This window comes from Tachypleus tridentatus, chromosome 12 (assembly GCF_004210375.1).
Source record: "Tachypleus tridentatus isolate NWPU-2018 chromosome 12, ASM421037v1, whole genome shotgun sequence".
Taxonomy (NCBI): Eukaryota; Metazoa; Arthropoda; class Merostomata; order Xiphosura; family Limulidae; genus Tachypleus; species Tachypleus tridentatus.
In genome coordinates, this window is record NC_134836.1 from 10,040,242 (window position 1) to 10,066,071 (window position 25,830).

The 25,830-nt window shown below is 35.0% G+C and overlaps 1 protein-coding gene across 5 annotated transcripts in view; it reads left to right on the forward strand.

Moving 5' to 3' along the window:
- Nucleotides 1–25,830, forward strand: part of LOC143234238 (chitin synthase chs-2-like) — a 52,609-nt gene that overhangs the window by 18,878 nt on the left and 7,901 nt on the right. For all 5 annotated transcript variants that reach the window (XM_076471446.1, XM_076471444.1, XM_076471448.1 and 2 more), the window contains 11 exons: nt 2,402–2,643; nt 3,250–3,422; nt 4,619–5,592; nt 6,125–6,218; nt 7,980–8,188; nt 8,726–8,805; nt 9,980–10,088; nt 18,258–18,411; nt 19,597–19,807; nt 24,309–24,509; nt 25,346–25,740. In XM_076471446.1, coding sequence (XP_076327561.1) covers nt 2,402–2,643; nt 3,250–3,422; nt 4,619–5,592; nt 6,125–6,218; nt 7,980–8,188; nt 8,726–8,805; nt 9,980–10,088; nt 18,258–18,411; nt 19,597–19,807; nt 24,309–24,509; nt 25,346–25,740 — 2,842 coding nt within the window. The remainder of the gene's footprint in view (nt 1–2,401; nt 2,644–3,249; nt 3,423–4,618; nt 5,593–6,124; nt 6,219–7,979; nt 8,189–8,725; nt 8,806–9,979; nt 10,089–18,257; nt 18,412–19,596; nt 19,808–24,308; nt 24,510–25,345; nt 25,741–25,830) is intronic.

Below are 25,830 nucleotides of genomic sequence, written 5' to 3' on the forward strand. Positions count from 1 at the left end.
TTTGAAATATACTTTAAAATATACTTTTGCAATTTTAAACGGCGAATAACATGGAATAATATTACACAGATCGTTTTACTGAAGTTAACCCAGCTCTGTCAAATGTTGTAATCCATTTAAACTTGTGTTGATCTTGATTTACCTCATCTCATACTTACGGAATAATCACAGTAAACAACTGTTAACATTAAAGAGTAGATATATCTAAAGTTTACCAAAGTATAAGAGTAAATCACTGAACTAACTGTAGGAACTTAAGTCAAGTGACTAGTCAGAAGTACAAGAAACCAGCTGACTGATTAACAATATTGTACGTCATGTGACTAACTAGACTTCTTATTACACATAAAATGACTAGCTAGAACCTGGTGACTAATTAAAAACACAAAAGGTACTACTGCAGTGTCCTTGAAAGTGTTCTGGTTCAAGATTAAACCGGAATTAAGAGTAACAATTTTTTCCTTCTTTCTCTTGAAGTTCATATATCATTCTGTGTTGTAGCCCACAGAGTTTATAATTCCTCTCGTGATTCATGGTATGCGTACGTTTTACTGATGTCACGATTGTACAAATAAAAAACTTAACCATCCTTTACGTGATGTCATTTTAGTGTCTGCTGACTGATTGACAGACAACATGCTACTATATAATTATGCAAGATATTAAAACAGGTGACTCCTCCAGGTGGTCTTCGGCCACCTTTTAGGGAAATTACTCATCAAACGACTAGCTATTAAAATTATTGTACCTGATACAAAACAGGAACCTGTTTGAAAAAATGTTATGAAAAATCAGATAATTAGCTAAAGTGTAACACATCACGTGATCAACTAGAAGTTTCACAATTTAGGCACGTAGGTACAAGTGTTACACGGTTGGTGACTAGGTACAAGTGTTACACATTCGGTGGCTAGCTACAAGTGTTACACAGTCGGTGACTAGGTATAGGCCCGACATGGCCAAGTGGGTTAAGGCGTTCGACTCGTAATCCGAGGGTCGCAGGTTCGAGTCCTCGTCGCATCAAACATGCTCGCCCTTTCACACGTGGGAGCGTTATAATGTGACGGTCAATCCCACTATTCGTTGGTAAAAGAGTAGCCCAAGAGTTGGTGGTGAGTGGTGATGACTAGCTGTCTTTCCTCTAGTCTGACACTGTTAAATTAGGGACGGTAGTGCAGATAGCCCTTGTGTAGCTTTGCGCGAAATTGAAAAACAAACAAACAAGACTAGGTACATGTGTTACACAGTTGGTAACTAGCTACATTTGTTACACAGTCGGTAACTAGCTACATGTGTTAGACAGTCGGTAACTTGCTACATTTGTTACACAGTCGGTAACTAGCTACATGTGTTAGACAGTCGGTAACTTGCTACATGTGTTACACAGTCGGTGACTAGCTACATGTGTTACACAGTCGGTAACTAGCTACATGTGTTAGACAGTCGGTAACTAGCTACATGTGTTACACAGTCGGTGACTAGCTACATGGGTTACACAGTCGGTAACTAGCTACATGCGTTACACAGTCGGTGACTAGCTACATGGGTTACACAGTCGGTAACTAGCTACATTTGTTATACAGTCGGTGACTAGCTAAAAGCGTTAGACTGTCGGTGATTTGGTACATGTGTTACACAATAAATAACTAGCTACAAGTGTTACTGGTCAGGTAACTTAAAAGAAGAGCCCAAAGTCATATAATCACAAGAGTTACAAGTGACTAGGCGTAATTGTTGTTTCCAATCATGTGTCCGGCCAGAAGTGTTACAAATCAATGACTAACCAGAAATGCTACAAATCAGGTGACTAGCTAAAGGTACCGATAACGTTAGTATCTAGAAACATTACAAATGTGGAAACAGCTCAAAAGTTATAATTCAGACAATTTATTAAAAGTTTCACGTATCGTGGGAAAGAGTTTTAAGCATTTTGCAAATAACGATCTTTGTTTTAAGACAACGTTTTTCCTGGATCTGTGATTGAAGGGTAGAAAGATATATTTACTTTATTGAATGAATTCATTCTAAAATTAAATAAGAATTCCGAACAGTAGACTTGCTGACTATATACACGAATCTTGTTTAATGGAACTATGTTACGTCTGAAACGTAAACACTTTAACGGACACGTACAGTATGAGGTTTCACAGGTTTCAGTACGAACAACAACTTCAAAAAATTAACCCTGTCTGTGTTGTGGGTAAACGTGGAGGTTTCACTTATTTTTTCAATCATTTTTCATGGTTTATGCTCGGCTTGATATATTTTTTACAGATGAATAAGCAATGAATAAATTCAGTTATAACCTGTTATTCTCATTTCAGAAGTGTGAAAAAAGTTTGGAAGGCTTATCATCAGACTTTTGTAACATATATGGATATGATTTATATTTATCGTGTAGCAGACGAAGTTCTCAGGAAACCAGAGGATGGGACGTTTTCGTAGAAAATCCTCCTGAAGAAGATGATCTCACCCAGAGTTCCAAGGTTGTGGAAGTCATTCTTAAAATATTAAAAGTTTGTGTTTACCTTTTAACACTCGCTTGTGTCATCTCAACAGCCGTCATCTCGAAGGGATCTATGTTATTTATGACTTCACACATTCGGCAAGATCGAAAGCTTACAGTTTGCAAAAAAGGATTGGGTAAGTGTACGTCGTCGTGAAATCTGTTGTTTATATTATTTATCACTTCAAATATTCGGCAGGATCGAACATTTTCTGTTAACAACAAAGAATCGGGTAAGTGTATGTTGTAATGAAATCTGCTATCCATATTATTTATAAATTCAGTAATTTGTATCGTCCAAGGCAATACACCAAATGATTTTGGTTTCTATGAAATCCGTCACTAATAGCGTTGTAACGAATTTATGTCGTGCAAATTGTGACTGACATAAATATAGATCAATAGATAATCATTCTTTTTACAACTACTCGTCTGAAATCGTTAGCAATGGCTGAGCATTGTGAAGTTAAACTATTATATTATATATAGTTAAATTATTTTTACCATCAATATTGACGACTTTTATTACATTATTTGATACCTAGACTAACTCTCGTCTCCAAATAATAATAATAATAAAAAGTGTTCTTTATTTCCACTTATGATCTCATAGATTCCACCTCGGTTTATTTTTGGAAGGTAGCATAGTTACTACTTTGTTATTTAAAACGTTCTGTTATAACTTTATAGCAGCACAAAACCTTGTGTGAAGATGTGTATGTTTACCAAACATTTTTCTCCAGGTCTAGAAAGAGACAAGGAATATGAAGTAAAAATCCCAGAGCAAGAGAGACTCGCGTGGATTTGGTGCCTCTTTTTTGCTGTAATTATCCCTGAGCTGTTTACTCTTTTCCGCAGTTCCAGGATATGTGTTTTCAAGTCATACAGGAAACCCAAGCTGACGACCTTTATGACGGTAATTTATAAGAATGTCAATCTAAAGTTGAAATTAATCTCTTCTTTATTCCCGTGTCTTGAATTATCACATTTGTTTTCCCGATGAAGTTCCATTTGTGAAGCACGAGACAGGGCCCTGGCTAAATACCTTAATTTCACCTGTAAAGAATGAGACAGGAACCTATCTAGATACGTTTATTTTACCTATAAAGCACAAAACAACAGCACGGCTAGACTCGCTTGTTTTTTTTCTTATAGCAAAGCCACATCAAGCTAACTGCTGCGCCTACCGAGGGGAATCGAACCGCTGATTTTAGAGTGGGAAGTCCGTCGACTTACCTCTGTACTAGCGGGGAGCGAACTCGTTTGTGTTACATGCAAAACATAAGACAAAATTGGCTAGATATTTTTCTTTTGCCTGTAAAGCATGAGAGAAGGGTCTGGCTAGATACGTTTGTTTTACCTGTAAAGTATGAGAGAAGGGTCTGGCTAGATACGTTTGTTTTACCTGTAAAGCATGAGAGAAGGGTCTGGCTAGATACGTTTGTTTTACCTGTAAAGCATGAGAGAAGGGTCTGGCTAGATACGTTTGTTTTACCTGTAACGTATGAGAGAAGGGTCTGGCTAGATACGTTTGTTTTACCTGTAAAGTATGAGAGAAGGGTCTGGCTAGATACGTTTGTTTTACCTGTAAAGCATGAGAGAAGGGTCTGGCTAGATACGTTTGTTTTACCTGTAAAGTATGAGATAGGAATCTAGCATGATACATTATTTTTATTTGTAAACCATGAAACAGGGACCTTGCTAGCTACTTTTGTTACTTTATATATTATGTGAATTTCATTTTTTATCTTTTTCTTTAACTTTTTATGGTTAGTAAAGAGCGGCAAAAATTGTGATTCATAGTTGTTGATTATTGTTTTATAAGTAGTTTAAGATACGACCACTCCACTATTTTTATTTTTTCTGCGCTCGTTGTTTAGCAAATATCGTATGATATTAATTGTTTATCAAGTGGCTGTTTACACTTCATCTGATTGATTCCTGAAAAGTAGCACAAAGTTTTAAGTTTCTATAAAATATTATTTAAATCAATTTAAACTAGTAACATTCGAAAAACGTTTTAATCAAAGTAAAAACAATCTTTTCATTAAATTATTAAAAAAATAAATTGACCTTCTCAATGAACTATGTAAATTTCCATTATACTTACAGGTTTTTCTTATGGAAACCTTACATGTGTTAGGCTTGGTTCTCTTGATATTTGTAGTCCTACCAGATCTGGACGTGGTGAAGGCGGTTATGTTGACAAACTGTGTTTGCTTTATGCCTGCTCTGTTCAGTCTTTTATCTCATCATAAAGAAGAGGAAAAACGCCCTCTAAAGGTCATTTTGGACATCCTCTCCATTATTGCCCAGGCTACAGGATTCGTCATCTGGCCAATTGTCGAGCATTATAAACGTTCCTGGACAATTCCTGTTGCCATCTTCTTGATTTCCTTCACCTGGTGGGAAAACTTTATCGACAAAAGATCCCCTGTCGGGCTCATCAAGAAACTCGCTAATGTAAAAGGAGATCTTCGTAAAAGCCGATATTTTACCTACATCTTCATTTCCATCTGGAAAATTGTTTTGATTTTTTGTAGCATGCTAGCTTTCCTGTATATGACAATGGAGAATGTATCCAATCTCTTCTATCTCTTCAAGAACAGTTTCTGTTCTCATTTAGTCATGGTTCATCAAGTGAAAACTCTCGTCCTGGACTCTAACCTTCCGGATCTTCCCACAGCCAGCCCCATCGACGAAGAACTTGCTATAGATTCACTAGCGATGACCCCCATTTACGTAGCATTAATTCAAGTCAGTTCGTCCTTACTTTGTTATGTATTTGGCAAGTTTGCTTGCAAGATTTGCATCCAGGGATTTAGCTTTGCATTCCCCATTAGTCTCACTGTTCCTGTAACAATGTCCTTGTTAATTGCCGCATGTGGAATACGGTCAGAGAACGAATGTCTCTATGAAGATATATTTCCCAAGTACCTCTTCTGGACTTGTCCTGATGGAGATTTCTTTCAAGACTTTGTCTCTGAAAAACATGCGTGGATTTGGTTGCTATGGTTGCTTTCCCAAACCTGGGTTGCTGTTCACATTTGGACGCCCAAATGTGAAAGATTAGCCTCGACTGAAAAGTGAGTGTTGGTTGGGTTGATATACAATTTAAATAAAATAATATCAATAAAGATAAATAATTGTATTATAAATAAAATAAACAATAATATCATGATATTAAAGCTTAGCATAAAATCTGATTTATAAATGGTATAAATAAAGTTGTTAATAATTGAATATTCACCTATTTAACCTAATTCAAGCCATTGAAGTCGTTGTTCATGGAAGTTGATGAATTAAAAGGTTCTAAGCCACTTTTATGTCCGTTGTAGCCCAACCCGCCTGACGACTGCTGTTGTTAGGCAGTACTTGTGAGCATAAGTTCTTAGAATTATAATGAAACTTTTTTTAAGTTGTTAATTATAATAAATAATAAAAACTAAATATTTTAAGTGTTATTTTAAAATAAATCTGGTTTCATATAGCAAGATATTCACGTAGCTCTCGTAATACTCCGTAGAGTTTATAAATATGGAAAGAAACCACTAAAGTTGAATCCTCGGCGTTCAAATGTCCTTATAATTTTATTGTTTTATCTTATTCACTACGTAGACTCTTTGTCAATCCAATGTACATCGGCGTTCTCATAGACCAATCAGTTGCTTTTAACAGACGAAGAGACGACATAGCGGAGATTAAGAGTTCGGTAAGTATTTTATTGATACTATTTTTCGTGACACAGAACAGTTTAATCTCACGAGACAAAACAGCTTAATAACATGAGATAAAACAGTTTAATTTCAAGATAGACAGAATAACTTAATCTCATGATGAAACAAATCAGCTTAATCTCATGATGAGATTGAATAGCTCTTACAAAGAGGGGCCTGGCATGGCCTAACGCGTTAAGGCGTGCGCTTCGTAATCTGAGGGTCGCGGGTTCGCGCCAAACATGCTCGCCCTCCCAGCCGTGGGGGCGTTATAATGTGACGGTCAATCCCACTTTTCGTTGGTAAAAGAGTAGCCCAAGAGTTGGAGGTGGGTGGTGATGATTAGCTGCCTTCCCTCTAGTCTTACACTGCTAAATTAGGGACGGCTAGCACAGATAGCCCTCGAGTAGCTTTGTGCGAAATTCCAAAACAAACAAACTTACAAGACAGAACAGTTTAATATCATGAGACAAAGCAGCTTAATCTCTGATAAGAAAAAAATTTTTAATCTCTTACGAGAAAGAGCAGCTCGATCTATAAAGGCACAGAACAGTTTAATCTCTGATAAGGCAAAGCAGTTTTATTTTTTATTACACCGAACAGATTATTCTCTGTAAAGAAATGAGTCCAAGTATTTATGTAAGAACATACTTAACTGTTGATCGAGATTATGACACACTAAATACGTTCTATTTATACTTCTAGATTTGTTCGTAGCCAATTTTTAAACTTTTCATTGGATGTAAATTGTGTAAATTATGTGATGGTTCCCGAAACCCACAGTGTGGTTGAAATCAGAATAATAACCATTTTATTAGAATCTATTTTTCTGCACGGATTCATACTTTTACTAAAAGAGAATTGTTGCTGTTTTTTCTCATAATTTTATAAATTCTTACACAAGTCTTAGGTTGCTATAATCTACTACAATGCAACCAATACGAAGTCTCGACTACTAAAAGACAGAAATTATATTTTTCGGCAAAACTGTTTTAGCTTAAAATATAAAACATTAGGTGTCGCTAAGTGAAGACATTGTTAAATATATTCATACTCGGAGATAATAAGTTTCTTGCATAAGTAAGTGTAAGTTGAAAATCATGAAATGTGTTCTACGCAATGAGCTAATTAGTTAGCGCCTCCTTCATCTCTAAAACTTAATACTCACTGTTCTTATTTAATCAGGATTTTGTTCTTTCAGGGAAGCTAATTTTCCGATAATTATATGAATAAATTTCCTATGGCAGTGTCAATTAATACTATGATTAGTATATACATGTATGAAATTGATTTCATTTTCGTATGATTTATGATTTCAAAACAAACAAACGTTCTTATAAACAAGGGAAAAGCTACCTTATGCTAAAATAACTATATAAAAACAACGGTTAGTTAGTTAAGCACAAAGCTACACAATTGGCTATCTGTGCTCTGCTCACCACGGGAATCGAAACCCGATTTTTAGCTGTGTGAGTCCGCAGATATTCCGCTTCTTACTTTTGAAGCTCATATCTCATGCTGTATTGTAGCCTACAGAGTATGAAGCAATGGGTAACGTTATACTGCATGAAGTAAAATATATGAACCTGTTTCGGCAACGTTGTCCCTCTTTTTCCTATTAATTTTATATTAACACATGGTTTAGTTTTAGACTGTATGTATTTTATTGACCTAAGCTAGTGAACATGTTTAAAGGAAAGACGTTAATTAATTAGATAATAATTATTTTGTGGTATTTAATATTATCTGGTTTACAGGATATTGATCTTGTGGTGAATGAATATAACGACAGCTCCCAATACTACGAGACTATATCTGTACATACAGACGATTCCTCTGGCAGCCATAACGGACGTAGCGGACACACTGTTCGGAACAGTGATCATATCACTCGCATCTACGCATGCGCTACAATGTGGCACGAAACACCTGACGAAATGATTCAGATGTTGAAGTCTGTCATGAGGTATGTGAAAAATCAAAACAATTTTGTGAATTAAGTCTAGTGGAACAAGTTAGCACACTTGTCATTTAGTTTTCAAACTTCTTTTCATACATATTTAAGTAAACAGTGTTTAAATAGGCCATTGAAACATTTTCACACACACTCAAACAATTCAAATAACAAGTTAAGCCTTAAAGTAGTGAATTGTTACTCGAAATGAGATTATGGTTTTGATTTTAACAAACTATAATTTACAACACAGAATGACTTTTGTTTTCTGTCCTATTAGCTGAAATATATTTGAATTAGGTATTTTTTTGGGTATGTGAATGAGTTCCATATAGCAGTATAGCTTTCAAAGCAAGACTTTCTTAATATTAAATTCCAAAAACGTTTGTCAGGCAAAAACTAGTTGGTTAATTTTTTTAACGTATTTGGACTAATAACCATAACACAATACACAAGTTTTAAAAACTTCAAAGACATATATTAATAATGTTTATGACAAAAATTTCTTTCTGGAAGCTAAGTAGCTTAAATATTCCAAACTGTTCCCAGGATGGATGAGGATCAATGTGCCCGAAGAAATGCCCAAAAATACCTCAACATTGTTGATCCTGACTACTATGAATTCGAAGGTATTTTAATATTTAGCGTATTTCTTTGTGTTTTAACGTATGGTTGAACTAAATCTAAACATACATCTAGAGGTACTACCGCAGGGTCCCCGAAAACATTCTGTTCAAAGAGTAAATAAAATCAAAATTTAGAGTAATCTTCCTTTTAATTTCTTGCTTTTGAAGCTCATATCTCATGCTGTATTGCAGCCTACAGAGTATATAATTCTTCTAGCGATTCATGGCATGCGCACGTTTCATTGACAGTACAACTTGATTTTAAGTGACGTAATTTTATTGAGTGAATGACAGACAACATAAAAGCGAATGGTTAAAACAGGTGACTTCTTCAGACGACCTTAGGCTCCTTTACGGGGAAGTTATTAACTATCCTCTCGTTTAACTTGAATACATCATGGTTGTTTCCAAATGAAGGTAGACGTGCGTTACGTATAGGATTCCCCCAAAAGTCTACCTCCGTAAGAAAATGATACGTTTTTACTTTATATGTTGTCCCTGTACCCCAATTTCTCATGTGGCCAAACGTATGGGACACTACATTTTTATTAGAATATTGTAAAAGACCGAAACAAATAAATAAAAACAACCAATGCATAAAAATATTTAATAAAAGATCTGTTGTTTATAGAATATAAAACACTAACCAGAAAGAATGTATTTTGAACATGGCTTGCTTGAGATTTGCGAAAATAACGTTAAGTCCTGGTTACATTCATGGTTTATATTTACGAAAATAAATTTAAAGTACCATTGCACTTTCAGCTAACACTAATGTTTATTTGTTCCGTAAGTGAGATATATCATTTTTTTCACTAAAATAGTGATTTGAATATTTAATATAACTAGTCTGATTCTTTTTGTTATAATATTTTAAATTAAAAATTTATTTTTTCAATGTTAGCTTAGTATATAGATTTAAGACTAACCTAAACATTCAAAATACAATGACAGCGAAGATCATGAGATATTATTGGATTTATGGCCGAAAAGCTCGTTAAAACCAAGGATGACTAACTGATGAAACAATACATTCTAAATACGAACGTAGAAAAAGTGTATTCAGTTAACTGTAATTATTAATTAGGTGATTTTTACTTTTGATCTCAGTAGTTATTTTGCTCTGACTGGAAGTCTTGGTTGTACTACATAAATCTTGAGCACTTTTATATTTCAGTTCACGCTTTCTTTGATGATGCCTTTGAACTGAGCGACGACAACGATGAAGAGATGGTTGTTAATCGCTTTGTAAAGCAACTCATAAGAGTTATTGACGTCGCTGCAAGGTACGTTCTACTACTTCCGGGGCCCGACATAGCAAGGTGGATTAAGGTGTTGGACTCGTAATATGAGGGTCGCGGGTTCGAATCTCTGTCGCACCAAACATGCTCGTCCTTTCAGCCGTGGGAGCGTTATAATGTTACGGTTAATCCCACTATTCGTTGGTAAAAGAGTAGCCCAAAAGTTGGTGGTAGTTGATGATGACTAGCTGCCTTCCCTCTAGTCTGACACTGCTAAATTAGGAACGGCTAGCACAGAGAGTCTTTGTGTAGCTTTGCGCGAAATTCAAAATAAAAAAATAAAAACTACTTCCGGATAGGCAACGTAAGTTGCTTTCTACGGTGCCAGTTTCTAGGTAGCGCTAAATGTTTAGGTCTTCATTGAGAATAGGGGTGCACCTCAATTTCTGTATAGGGCACGAGTTAACCTGTCGCTAGCTCTGTATTCGTATATATGTATATAATGTTTTCTCAAACACAAAAAAGTGTCACACAAATTTGAAAACATTTGGAGTTGATTTTTGTTTGAATATAATTTTTCTTCAATCAGAAAACATAACACTAATTTTATTGTTTTGATAGAACTGAGCTCTTAATGTATAAGTAGGAACTAAAAGAAGAGAGAGTCACAGATAAAGTTGAATAAATCTCTAAAACGTGAAACTCGTATTCGAGTGTTTACAAAACAAGTCAGTGACAGTGCGATTTAAGGACACGTAAGTATAATCAGTAGAATCAAAGCGTGAAGGTCACATTCCAAAGTAAGTATTGCTGAAGGGGTCTTGAAATTTTTGCAACAGATATACTAACTGATCACACAAAAAGTAGTTCTACCTGACCTAGTTTTGTATCGCCCCGCCTACTCTAGATGTCGGAGAAATGGGACAGGCTTGTGCAATTACAACTTTAAGACTTCCGGCCACCTGTGGTTGTATCATTCAAACTAAAGATACAAATAGTAGGACAAAAGGTAAATCTAAAGAATGCTTTCATTTAATTCAAAATGTAAAACAACAACAACTAAAATTACGCAACTTTTTTTTTTAATTTCAAAAAGAAATTCAAGCTAAAGTGAAGCATGGCTATCAATATTTCATTTTTTATATATATTCATCAAGCAGAACGAAGAATACATTCAAAGATTGTTTATTTCTTCGGCAAAACCACAGCTGCGTTATACACGTTCTCAGTTTTGAACTACTGATTAAAGGGAAGGTGATCATTCAGCAGCGCCCTACCAACTACAATAGACATTAAGCGATTGACTGTCAGTCTTATAATGCAGAATTATAACGTGACAGTCAATCCCACTATTTATTGGTAAAAGAGTAGCCCAAGAGTTAGCAGTGGGTGGGTAGTGATGAACGGTTTGCGCGAATTACATAACAAACCAAACTTATAATGCACCTACCACTCAAAATCCGTGTGGTAGTTTGTGATATCGCATAAATTTAAACCTGGTTCACCACCTCTGAAATCCAGAATTGTTAATGAAGAATATAACTTGTTGGCTGTGCGATAACACTTTTATTTAAAATGCTAGTGGTAATGAAAGAACTGAATTTCATAAGAACTTAAGCCTGATGTTAAATAAAGTAAAATACACAGATGTTAACACAAATGGACTTAAATGAATGTGAGGATGGGAAAACAGGAAACCCCAGTTTTGAGTCTTGTAAATAAAAATGAAAATTAATATTTGTAGCAAATTTTGTATTTAAATAAGTCGTATACATAAGGTTTACTAGCTAGAGATTTATTCAGATTATAGACAACTTAAGTATGCAACATCTTATGTACAACTAAAATGTTTAGAATTTAACCTCTCCCTCCCTCCAACAGAATTAGTTACTACAACTATTTGTAGAATTGGAAACTAACATCAAATTAACTTTCTGACATTGTGTAGAAAAGTGTTTGTGTATTTTATCCTATTTAATTTATAATTATACATTTAGTATGAGTTTGAGAAGTTATATTGATAGTATTCTAATCACTTGTAAATTATACATATTAAAACTCGCAATGAAAGTATTCTGATTTTTTTTATAATTTTACGAATTCAGTTAGTAAATATAATGTTGGAAACTAATATATATTTCAAAAACTACTAATAGCGAAGAACTAATGACATTTGTTTATCATACATCCCATTCCTAATCTTGAAATCATATATATATGAGGAGAATGCATCTAGTCAAAAGTACCCACCGACATCTGTTGGGCTAATCTAATCGAATAGCGGTATTTGATCGTTACTCTTGTAATGTACATACGATTCAAAAATAAATATTTATGATTTTGGCAACGTGACGCGACCATGGGTTTGCAGATCGGAATGCTAACTTACCCCTAGAGCTTGGAGATAATAATTTCTTTCATATTGCTTCACTGACACGCTTTTCTATAACTGAGTAAATTACATCGATTAGCGCCAATTACTTGGACATGTTACTGTGTTGATTTTTTTTGTAATTTTGGCAGTTTCTATATCGTAAGCAAATAACAAAGCGATCCTAGAACAGGAGTAAAGATTAGTGTGAAAAACCGAAATGTCAACAACCAAATTTACACTTTTTAGAGTCATCTTTCTCCTAGTGGCTAAACATAGAATTTGGGCTCCTTTCTGTTTATTCCTAATTCACGCCTGAAAAAATATGTGTGTGTATTTTCTTGTAGCAAAGCCACATTGCACTACATGCTGTGTCTACTGGGGGCTATCGAACCTCTGATTTTAGCATTGTAAATCTGAAGACTTATCGCTGTCCCAGAGGCGGACGTCCGTACAAAAAAAAAAAGCGTATAACTTTTTATGATTATGGAATAAAATTATTTGTTTGGAAATAAATTTTTCAGATTCGAAAATAAAATTAGTCTTAGGTATGAACTTAAAAGGCGACTTCAACCCTTAATTTCTAAGTTAATTTCTAGGATTGTTTGGATCTCTGGACTGATTTTCTCTAAATAACCTTTCTTAGGTGTTCACCAATAACTTTGTTTTGGAAGCAATGTGAACCAGAATCGTGCTGTATTTGGTAAACTTAAGATCAGTTGTGGTAAGAGGCTAGTTAAGTTTCACACCGCATGGTGTTGTAAGTAAGTGAAAGGATGAAATAATCAGTTTGCTTGAATTTCGTGTAAAGCTACGCGAGGGCTATCTGCGCTAGTCGTCCCTAATTTAGCACTTGTGATAGAGTTACTGCTATATATTTATTTTAATATCGATGCTTAAACATTTAGCTCAATTTATAATATTGCGTATTACGTGTTGAAATAGCCGAGTTAAATACAAATTAAAATTTTGAAATTAATTAAATGTCGAGATGTATCAAATTTATTATATTTGCGAACAAGACGAAACACACGGTTTTTTTCTCTATACAAATAATAATACAATTTATAATAACAGTTATTACAAAAGAGTTAAATATAAAAGTTTTGTGAACTGACAAACAATACTGCGTCTTCTATCTGATCTGGAACTGAATATTTTATTGACGGTTTACGATGACTGAATTAATTCTGAATTGATATATGTACAATTCACTTAACGGGAGCTAGTTAGCTCTTCAGTGATCACTCGTGAGTTTTTCACAGTTGAAGTTATATAATGTTTTTCTGAAAATACTAACGTCCTTCGTATAAACGTTTCTGGTCAATACATGAAGTTCCCGATTACTAAGCGTTAATCACAATTATAGTTTCCGAGGTTTATAGTATATCAACTACAGTAGGTCACTAATATATACCCTCTCTTGAGGCGTTACGTGGGGCACCTTTTATAAGTGTTAGGCGAGACTCAAGAAATTCAAGCTAAAATAACAATACTGGAATTTACATACACATATACATTGTTGATTCTTACACTCGAGAACTTTCTACAGCTTTAGTGAATAGGCGGGGATTTTGCAATACAAATTTAACACAATGAATTGTATCCATTTCTAGTTATATATATATATATTTAACTGAAACAAATATCGATATTAAAATAAATATACAACAGTAAATCCGTCATATAGTGAAAGAGTAGAGGGAAGGCAACTAGTCATTACCACCAACCGCCAATTCTCGGACTCACCTTTTTAACAACAAATAGCGAGAATGACTATCACATAATAACGCCCACATGACTAAAATGACGAGAATGTTTAGTGTGACGGGAATCGAACCCTCTACCCCTATATCACGTATCGAGCGAATTAACTATCTAGCCATACCAGGCCCACATGAAATAACAGCTGTTAAAGGAGATGTTAGGCCTAATACTTGAATGTATTAAAATAAAGTTTCAGAGTTGATTTTGAATTTATAACCTTTTGTTCGTTTTGTTTTGAATTTTGCGCAAAGTTGCACGAGGGCTATCCGCACTAGCTATCCCTAATTTAACAATATAAGACTAGAGGGATGGCAGTTAGTCATTATTACCCATCGCCAACTCATGGGTTACTCTTTTACCAACGAACAGTGAGATTGATCATCACATTATAATGCCCCCACGGCTGAAAGGGCGATAATATTTGGTGTGACGGGGATTTGAACTCGCCAACCTCAGATTGCGAGTCTAGCGCCCTGACCACCTGGCTATGTATAACCTTTACAAACAAAAAGCTATCATTGTGTTATCCGTGTTAGAACTTCAGCTTTTGAAAAAATTAAATTTTCTAGTTTAAGTACCAGCACAATTAATTACATTCTACTGTTTCATAAATTTTAAATCTAGTGACCTCTGGCGAATTTTCAAGAATCTTGCCAAGTTACACAAGGCCACTCTAACTGTCCCCAATTTTTGACTAACATACTAGCAAACAATACACACGGTCAACTCTGGGGCTATTCTAATCGAACAGTGGGCTTTGACTCTCACTCTTATTACGCACCTATGGTCCCAACATGCGGAGAGCGATTTTACGGCAAAAGAACGTCATCCATGAGCCTTCGGATTCAAATTTCCACGCGCTAACTATGAGGTTACGCCTAGCCCCTCTCGAAAGTCACACAACCGTAATTTATTCATATTGCAACTATATTGCTTATGTGATTATCTAATTAGCTCTGTACTGGTTATTTTTTTGGTGACTAGCAAGTAACATTCATTAATAATTCCAACTTATATAAAAGTTTTAAAATTAATTAGATCATGGCCAAGCAAGTACTGTTTTCTTTTGCATCAAGGCTTTCTAGTAGGTAGCATCCCGGAAATAACCTTCTAATTCAAAACACTTATGAAGTAAAATGCGATTTGTTTTGTTTTGTTTTGAATTTCGCACAAAGCTACTCGAGAGCTATCTGCGCTAGCCGTCCCTAATTTAGCAGTGTAAGAATAGAGGGAAGGCAGCTAGTCATCACCACCCACCGCCAACTCTTGGGCTACTCTTTTACCAACTAATAGTGGGATTGACCGTCACATTATAACCCTCCTACGGCTAAAAGGGCGAGCATGTTTAGTGCGACAGAGAATCGAACCCGCAACCCTCGGATTACGAGTCGAACGCCTTAACACGCTTGGCCATGCCGGACCATACGGTTTGGTTTGGTTTGAATTTCGCGCAAAGCTACGCGAGAGCTATCTGCGCTAGCCGTTCATAATTTAGCAGTGTAAGACTAGAGGGAAGTCAGCTAGTCATCACCACCCACCGCTAACTCTTGGGCTACTCTTTTACCAAAAAATAGTGGGTTTGACCGTCACATTATAAAGCCCCCACGGCTGAAAGGGCAAGCATGTTTGATGTGACGGGAATTCGAACCTGCGACCCTCGGATTACAAGTCGAGCGCCTTAACCACCTGACCATACCGGGCCGTAATATGCGGTTTAAGCAAGTATTATTCGATATGATATGTCTTCTATTATTTATAAAACGCTCTACATAAGTAAATGAAATCAGTGAATACCTGAAATATATTTTTTCTCTAACGCCTTTTCCTTTGTAGATCTCTTTATTATATGCTTAATGCGCTACAAATAATCATTAGAATGTGGATTTTATATAAGGTATGAAAATAGAGAAACAAATCTAAATAAGAAAAGCTAAGTAATTGTAGGTTGAAACACTTATTTAATTTTACATTGCGAAATTAGTTTAACTATTACGGAATCGTTTTTGTGGATTTAATATTAATAACAATAAAGGTGAACCGTTACATGAGTTATGTCTTTTTAACATACGTAAAAATATAATTTAAAATTTTTATCTCATGATCAGTGTTTTTCAGAATGTCTTTAAGCACACTCTACAACATTTTTTTTTCTCGCACGGAATCACACTAAAACCTTTTACAATGGAAGAGTTAATTTACACCGAACTTATAATAAATGATGAAAATATGTCTAACACTAAGAAATATGTAAAAAGCATATAGATTTTTAAATTTTGCCTAAACTTGTCAAATTGTCTCACCTAATGCTCTTGATACGTTTCTAAAACGAAAATCATATTAATAAATATTTACTGTTTGATGGGTGCGGCATGGCCAGGTAGTTAAGGCACTCGACTCCTAACCCAAGGTCGCGGGCTACATTCCCTATCACACCAGACATGCTTGCCCTTTCAGCCGTGGGGGCGTTATAATGTTACGATCAATCCCACTATTCGTTGGTAAAAGAGTATCCCGAGAGTTGGCGGTGGGTGATGATGACTAGCTGCCTTCCCTCTAGTCTTACACTGCTAAATTAGGGACGGCTTGCACAGATAGCTTTCGTGTAGCTTTGCGCGAAATAAAAAAAAATTGTTTAATGATGGTGTTGATAAACACGACGTGAGACTTTTATGCTTATAATTATTTGTTATAAAAAAATTATTGTGTTTTTATTATAAAACGCACAAACATGATTCTGAAAAGAAAGAAAGCTAACATTAAAAACAGTTAAATGTGTTTTGAAAATATGAATATCATAAACTGCTTTCTTTAGGAAGCAAGAAGATGTCCTCGAAAGTTGCGGCTCTAATTATATCTCAAATCTGTCAAGAGATGGTGCTATGAGTTTGTTCATTTGAGTATGTGTGTGTTTTTCTTATAACAAAGCCACATCGAGCTATCTGCTGAGTCTACCGAGGGGAATCGAACCCATTGTAAATTCGTAGACTTACCGCAGTATCAGCGGGATAAAAGTAAAACTCAGAGCTATTCTAAGATCTACTATGCTGCGACTAAAAATAAAGATTTGATTCTCAGGAAATAACTTACAATGAAGAAGCATACAGATCGCATTGAAACATGGCAGACATTTGACGGATGTTCCTAGTACCACAGCAGCAAGTTTCAATTAAACCTAGCATTTTTCTATAGTGTTTCTAAGTAGTAAGCCATTAAAACATTCAGTGATGTCGAGAAAACCCACTTGTAGAGAAATATATATGCAAAAACGGCTCGTTTGGGTCGACAAAATATTTTACGTAGAAGAGCGAACAACGTTTCGACCTTCTTCGAACCTGACGATGACCGAAGAAGGTCGAAACGTTGTTCGCTCTTCTACGTAAAATATTTTCTCAACCCAAACATTAAAACCTTGTGTACATATGAAGAAGTGTTCTTAATATCCCGCCAAGCAATGTCTATATTTAAAATCTGACAAACCTCTTTAGTGTGTGATTTTCTTATAGCAAAGCCTGCTATAGCATGGGTTACCTGCTGAGCCCACCGCGGGGAATCGAATCCTTGATTTTAGCCTTGTAAATCCGTAGACATACCGCTGTACTAGTGGGGGGCACCTCTTTACTAATGCCTGTAATAACCCAGTAGCACGATAACATTAAAAAACGGCATACTTCTGAAGTAAAGTTTTAATAAGCCCAATTGATAAGTTTGCACTATGAGTTTGATTTGTAATAATATTTATGTATAAAGGATCATGGAAATCTTGGATATTAATAAGTAAAGCCTAAATTGGACGACCCAAAATTCTAATTTAGCAGTCATTAAATATAGATTTTGGAATTAAGAATCTAATTAAAATAAAATATATAAACTGTTAAAATTGTAGTTACAGTCACAGTTCTGATAAGACAGCTAGTATACTTGGATAACAGCTGTAGTAATTTAGTTTAGAAACACCATTTTTTTAAGTTTTCGCAACCTTTCTATAAAGTAATGTTTTAAGTTACTTTTCTCTTTCTGTTTTAAATCGTTAACTCTTTTTAAACGGTGATATTTTTACTTTTTTTTAATGATAACAGTAACGTTCACCAGACAAACATTAGGCTTAAGCCACCTAAGAAACTTCCAACACCATATGGCGGCCGACTTATTTGGACGATGCCTGGGAAGAACAAACTCATTGCACACCTCAAGGACAAAATTAAAATCAGACATAGAAAAAGATGGAGCCAGGTAAGATCAATTTTTATCTTGTTTACATTACAGTTACATACAAAAACAAACAAAATACAAATATATTCGTTACTACTCTTGAAGCACGGAGTTGTAACACATTGTGGTAAAGGAAAATGGTCATCCGCTTGTGTATGGAAACACAATTGTCGAGCACTTTTGATTTGTTAGAAGAAATGTTAAGACTGTACATAGATGACTCAGATGCTATTAGTTTTTTAGACTGACATTATATTTGTACTTTTTACAAAAAATTAGTAGTAGGCCTATTACATTTTAAAACTCCATTCTTAATCTAGTCCTTTAATAATTTTCAAGGGTTAAAAGACTGTATACTGTTATAGTAATGATATGACAACCACACCATATTTCTCATATCCATTACCGACGACTTGCTTCAGTAAATCTAGACTCTAGAGCTCTTCAATCCAGGTGGGACACAAGAACAACAACGTTCTTTGGAGCACTATTTATACAATCTATTTCAAGCAACATTGGTTGTTATAGTACGTACATCTTTTACAAACCAGCAAAATATAATTAATAAAAATCTTAACACTAGACATTAGTATTAAACTTATCGCATTTTTAAATACTAATTTCTTAATCTAGGCCCCTCAGGATTTTTCAAGAATTAGAAGATGAATATAACAAATACAGTGTGGCTGGAATGCTATTATTATATACTCTTGCAATTGTTGAAAATCCCTAAGGGACGAGATTGAGAATGTAGGCCTAACACTAATGTGTTATGACAAGTTTTATTGTAACCAGTTTTCGTCGGTTTGTTAAAAAAAAAGAAAACACACCATAACCATTGTTAACATTATTTTTTATTCGTACTTTGTTCCAAGCATACATAACGTCAAGAACACTGAACATAAGTTCATACAGAATTTTACGAATTTTCATTTGAAAATAAACGTCTTTTGTGAGATAGTTTTAATTCTTCCTTTTAGTACTTTAAGATTGGAGATTATGTTGAAAGTATGTTTTATTTACGATCAATAAGTAAATCTAAGAAGGTATGAATTATTTTAATAGACTATGCGCACTTGTATACTTCCATTTACTTCTTGTGTGTTTGTGCATCTACCATATAATAATGTTACGAATCAATTTTGATTAATATAAACGCACTTTTATAATGTTAAATTTCAGTAACTACTTCCGTTTTCCTGGTAGGTAATGTATATGTATTACTTGCTGGGACACAGACTAATGGAGCTTCCCATTGATGTCAATCGGAAAGAAGTCATTGCAGAAAGCACCTTTATTTTGACACTAGATGGCGATATAAATTTTCGGCCGCACGCTGTGCAACTATTAGTAGATTTGATGAAAAAAAATCGAAATTTAGGGGCAGCTTGTGGTCGTATACATCCCGTAGGGACAGGTAAGATTATAAATTTGATCACAATATTCATTCATAGCTATACATAAAAATGACTAAGAAAACACATAAAACCAATTGAAGAATACAGTGTAGAATCCTTAAAATAATGTCTGATAAATAGTCAGAACAGGAACAGTTTCGAAGTAATTCTACTCCTACGCTAAAAAAAATCAGTTATAATTTTTTTAAATTTTCTGAAATAAATGTGTACGTTTTTGGGCTTATTGGAGGTTAACGAGTTTGAATTACTCAATGCTAAGTATGACCTCAATCATTTTTTAATTAATACCTACCAGTAATAATAATATTGTATATATGAAACATGCACAACCAGACATTTATCAACTGATATATTTGCAGTCTGTTACATAATGACAGCAGAGTTATTTACAATTGCAAAAGCACCTTAACCCTAGAATTACCATCGTCATCATCATGGTAGCTATTTGGGTTTTAAGACCCGGGAACCAATGACGTAATTAAAGAACACCGACCCCAGTGAAATTACATATATATCATTACACCACTTTTAAAACTTAAATTACTTTAAGAATAACTGCCTTCTCACATCTGGCTGCAGACAGCGAAAGGCAGAAGGAGGTGAGACGTTGTGGCTTTAAGCACTCACCTTTTAACCCTTGTTTTTATTTTCCATGATGGCCAACTTGTTTAACTTAAGCGTTTTGCTTGATAGGTGAGATATCCACAACGCTTTTGAAATGTTATTACTACAAGCTTCAATCCGTTAAGACTATAGTTGACTAACCAGGAACGGAAATGTATTAAATTATTATAATTTTTTTATTGTGTAATAGTGCTGAATTAAATAGCTTATTAGTAATAATTGTAACTGATAACCATCGAGCTATTTATCTATTTATTGATATATATTATATATGCATATTGTTAGACAAACACGCAGGTTCAAGAAGTCTTGATAGAAATGAAATAAAAACCCTATTACCCGAACGCTTTCGAAAAGTTATGTAGTGATGTAATCGAACAAGTTATATATATAGACATCATGAACATCATCCGGTTTTCCATGAAATGTCTATTTCTGTATGTACTATTGTAAGCGTCTCATTTTCGGTACAATGTAGTCAATGTCGAGAGTGTATGTGAAAAGGTTTTAGGGATATTTTAATTTAGAAGTGGATAAATATATATTTATTTAAACCTATGCTTAGGTGTTTAAGTAAAATAAAAGTGACATCTGGAGACTGATTGAAAAAGATATGCTATACTAATGAATTTATAAAAACGGGTATGAAAAATTATCTTAAACAAATCGTGTTAGGAACTCCAGCTCTCACATCACATGAAAAAATAAACAAAGAATAAAGTTATTTTGCTTTTTCTAACACAGGTGAAACCAATGAACGGAGATCACTGATTCCAGGATTTATATTAATTCTGAAAGGTTAAACAGTGTTTAGATTAGTAATCCAATAAGTGTTTTAGTTTTGAATCCTGTTTCAGTAGCAATGAGAGTAACAACGTTAATGGAATGACCGGATTGGTTAAAGTGTTGAGCAACAGGAAGATGTTTATCAGTGTAAATAGATTTGTGATTGTTGAAACGTTCTCTTAGAGGATATATGCATATTATAGTGTATATATTGGGTTGAGGAATAATTCGTGAGCGTTTTTTCAAGTTAACAAAATATATTCATAAATGAAACGCTTTCGCAAAATACTTCATGTCATTTGGTAGATAATTTTTTGCTCTAATAGATGTTGTGTTTGATTTTCATATGTCTTTAATTTTTGCTTTCATTTTCAGCTCATTAAATCGAATGTCAAGTGGACAAAATCGAGCATTTTCGACACCATCTGCTTTTCGCATTTAATTTCTTGCAATTTCGTTTAAAACAATGCATACTATATACCTAGGTATTACATGAAATAAAGTATCATAATAAATGTTTTGGGTGTAATGTGTTCATGCATTGAAGTATTGTATAGTCTTGCATGTAATGCTTGAATGAAATTATTTAAAAACGCTCACGAATTATTCCTCAACCTAATATTTATATATCCTCTTAGTATATGTATTATCTTAGTATATATACTAAATGCTAACTAAACGAATGTTAGAGAAGTACACATATACAAATATTTTTTTCATAAACGCTAAAAAACATACAGCACTCTATTCTTCAACTAAGCCTCCCAGTGGGACAGTGGTATGTTTGCGGACTCACACCGTTAGGAACTGCGTTTCGATTCTCGTGACTAGGCAGAGTACAATAGCCCATCGTGTAACTTTGTGCTTAATTTAAAAAAAAATCAATCTTCAACTAAATACTAATATTCAAGATGCGTCTCTTCTGATCGCAAATATCACAAAAAAGGACGGTTTTTTTCCTTATAACAAAGCCACATCGGGCTATCTGAGTTTAGCATTATAAATTAGTAGAATTACCATTATCCCAGCGGGAGACTGCAAAAAAGTAAATAATTTAAAAATAAATGGTTTAAAACAATTTTTGCGGGCCTAAAGATCGTCACATACCGAAAGCTAACTCTCATGTCTGAATATCCTTCACTTATTAATATATTTTAAATTTTAAACGTAATAATACAAATATTTATAATTTATTTCTTTAATGAGCATTATATTCTTTTAATATAAAATTTAAAAGACTATAACAACTTTTAACACACACTCACTTCGAGATATGCAAACACCACAACTGATTTTGCACCATCTTGTGGCAGTTTCTCAAGCTTAGAAAACAATGTCGCTCAAGTACATAAATGTTTTATTTTATTTTATTTTATTTTATTTTATTTTATTTTATTTTATTTTATTTTATTTTATTTTATTTTATTTTATTATTGCAGGGCCTCTTTCAGGGTATTATGAAGTTAAGTAATTTTCTTTCGTTCCTCTCTGGTGTGAAAGGTATATGAAGAGTATTTGCCAAAAAATTGAAAAATTATAATTATTGAAGGGATCCATGGCTACTTACGAGGTCTGTTCAAAAAATACGCGGACTGACGTCATAAAACAAAACGTACTTTATTTAGAAGTTACAGGTCTGGGACCCCTTCAAAGTACTCTCCTCCCCAACGCACACACTTATCCCAACAGTGTTTCCACTTGTTGAAACAGTCCTGGTACGCTTCTTTTGTAATGTCCTCCAGCTCCTTCGTCGCATTTGCCTTAATCTCGGGAATCGTCTCAAATCTTCTTCCTTTCAAGGGTCTTTTGAGTTTGGGGAACAAGAAAAAATCGCAAGGAGCAAGGTCAGGTGAGTAGGGATGTGTGGGGAAGAACAATGATCGAGTGTTTGGCCAAAAATTCACGAGTTCTGAGGCACAAATTTCGCAGCAACGCGGTGCATCTTCAATTTTTCGGTCAAAATCTCGTAACAAGATCCAGCTGATATCCCACACTCTTCAGCAAGCTCCCTGACAGTCAGACGTCGATTTGCTCGCACCAGGGTGTTGATTTTGTCGACGTGTGGGTCGTCAGTTGACGTGGAAGGACGTCCAGAACGCTCATCATCTTCAATGGACTGTCGACCATCCTTAAAACGTTCATGTCACTTGAAACATGCCGTACGCTTCATAGCAACATCACCGTAAGCTGTGTTAAGCATAGCAAAAGGTTCAGTCGCAGATTTCCCAACTTTAACACAAAATTTCACAGCAAGTCGTTGCTCCTTCAGGTCATTCATTCTGAAATCCGCCAAATGAAAAAAATCGCACTTCACTTAAAACCGCGTAGCTAATACACAAATGAAGATATCTGCAATTGGGAAATGGCGTCGTAATCAGCTGATCTGTGCGAACCTAGCGACACCAAGCGGATTCCCCTGGAACCAACTGGAGCCGCGCAATTCAAACAGTCCGCGTATTTTTTGAACAGCCCTCGTATACTAATTTATCGAAGCTATTTGTGCACCAAAGTTTTGGTTACAGTGCTTCTAAGGTCCTAATAGTTGATAGATTATGCAAAAACATATATAAAAATGCAATCAATGATATAAGTACTCTTGCCGATTATTGCTGAAGTTCCATTCGTATTTTACATGGAAAATGAGTGTTTTACTCTTTCTTTGCTCAGTTCTTACAATAAGGTTTGTAACAAATTGTGTTTGTTCAGTCATTACATAGAGCGTTGTAACAAACTATCTTTCTTCAGTTCTTACAGTGTGCGTTGTAACAAATTATTGTTGTTCAGTTCTTACAATGAGGTTTGTAACAAATTGTGTTTGTTCAGTCATTACATAGAGCGTTGTAACAAACTATCTTTCTTCAGTTCTTACAGTGGGCGTTGTAATAAATTATTGTTGTTCAGTTCTTACAATGAGGTTTGTAACAAATTGTGTTTGTTCAGTCATTACATAGAGTGTTGTAACAAACTATCTTTCTTCAGTTCTTACAGTGGGCGTTGTAACAAATTATTGTTGTTCAGTTCTTACAATGAACGTTGCAACAAATTATGTTTGTTCAGTCTTAACAATGAACGTTGTATGTATCATGTCAGGTCCCATGGTGTGGTATCAGAAATTCGAGTATGCCATTGGCCATTGGCTCCAGAAAGCAACTGAGCACATGATTGGCTGCGTGTTGTGCAGCCCCGGATGTTTCTCGCTTTTCCGAGCGAAAGCACTAATGGATGACAACGTAATGAGACGATACACAACTAAATCAGAAGATGCCTTACATTACGTACAATACGATCAAGGTAAGCTCCGTTGTATTAGGGGTTTAATAACTACGTCAGCTTACAAGCACCTCATGTAAATAACAAGTATGTCATGTAATGAGCACCTCACGTGCTTAATTAATATTATTTTAATGATGTAAGTTTCCTCGGACTAAAACAACGCAAATAACGTAATTATAACCACAGGAATAAACGCAGCTGAACGAAGAACGTAAGAATCTGTGATGAAAAGAAATCATCTTGTTTCCACACCGTATCCATTGATGATGTTGGTTTCAGAAACCTACTGAATGCGTGACTAGCTGTATTACTTTTTACTTCTTTGTTTTAACGTTTCTTCAGAAAATTATATTTTATCGTTATTCACATTTATTTAATAAACTTAATTCATTTTAACATGATTCATATTTAAAATTCTTTTAGTATATGAACAGCGAAAATAAGGTGAAGTCCGGCATTTGTTAATCTCGTGGTTTTTGTTTTGACAAACAATTTGACTTTATAATATATGTATATACATCGGGCGTACGTTTTAATTCAGTGTTTTAAGGGGTGGCCGTAACCGACTTGGGCTGCTTCACTTAATTTTATTTAACAGCTTTTGTAAGAAAAATTTGTTGTTTATTACAAAACAAAAGTATGGCCCAGTAATAACAGCAAGGCTTTTTTGCTTAGTAGTTAACGTGCATGGACTATAAGTCCAAGAGTTCATGGTTTGCGACGCGTTGCCGCCTAATAAAGAGAACTTCAATAGTTGGCGGTTTTCTTGTGGTTACAAATTTTGCATCCATCGTTGGCTATGTGTCAACATTTTAAAATAACCAAACCATCTGAATTATAATCATTGTTGGCAGGTGAGGACCGTTGGCTCTGTACTTTACTTCTCCAACGTGGCTACAGAGTGGAGTATAGCGCTGCTTCTGATGCTTATACACATTGCCCCGAAGGGTTTGGAGAGTTCTACACCCAGCGTCGGCGATGGGCGCCCTCTACCATGGCAAACATCATGGACTTGTTGGGTGACTACAAGCGGACTGTTAGCATCAACGATAACATCTCTATTCCCTACATAATTTATCAGGGCATGTTAATGGTTGGAACTGTTCTGGGTCCTGGCACAATCTTCCTGATGTTAGTAGGAGCCATGGTGGCGGCCTTCAAAATATCTAACTGGACATCGTTTGGCGCCAACATCGTCCCTATCCTGTTTTTCATTTTCATCTGTTTTGTAGCCAATAATAACATCCAGGTAAGAAAACGAGTCAGTCATAAATTTTACATCAGTATCTCCACGTGTAGTTGCCACGTACTTGGAAGCAATGGAACTAACAAATAATCT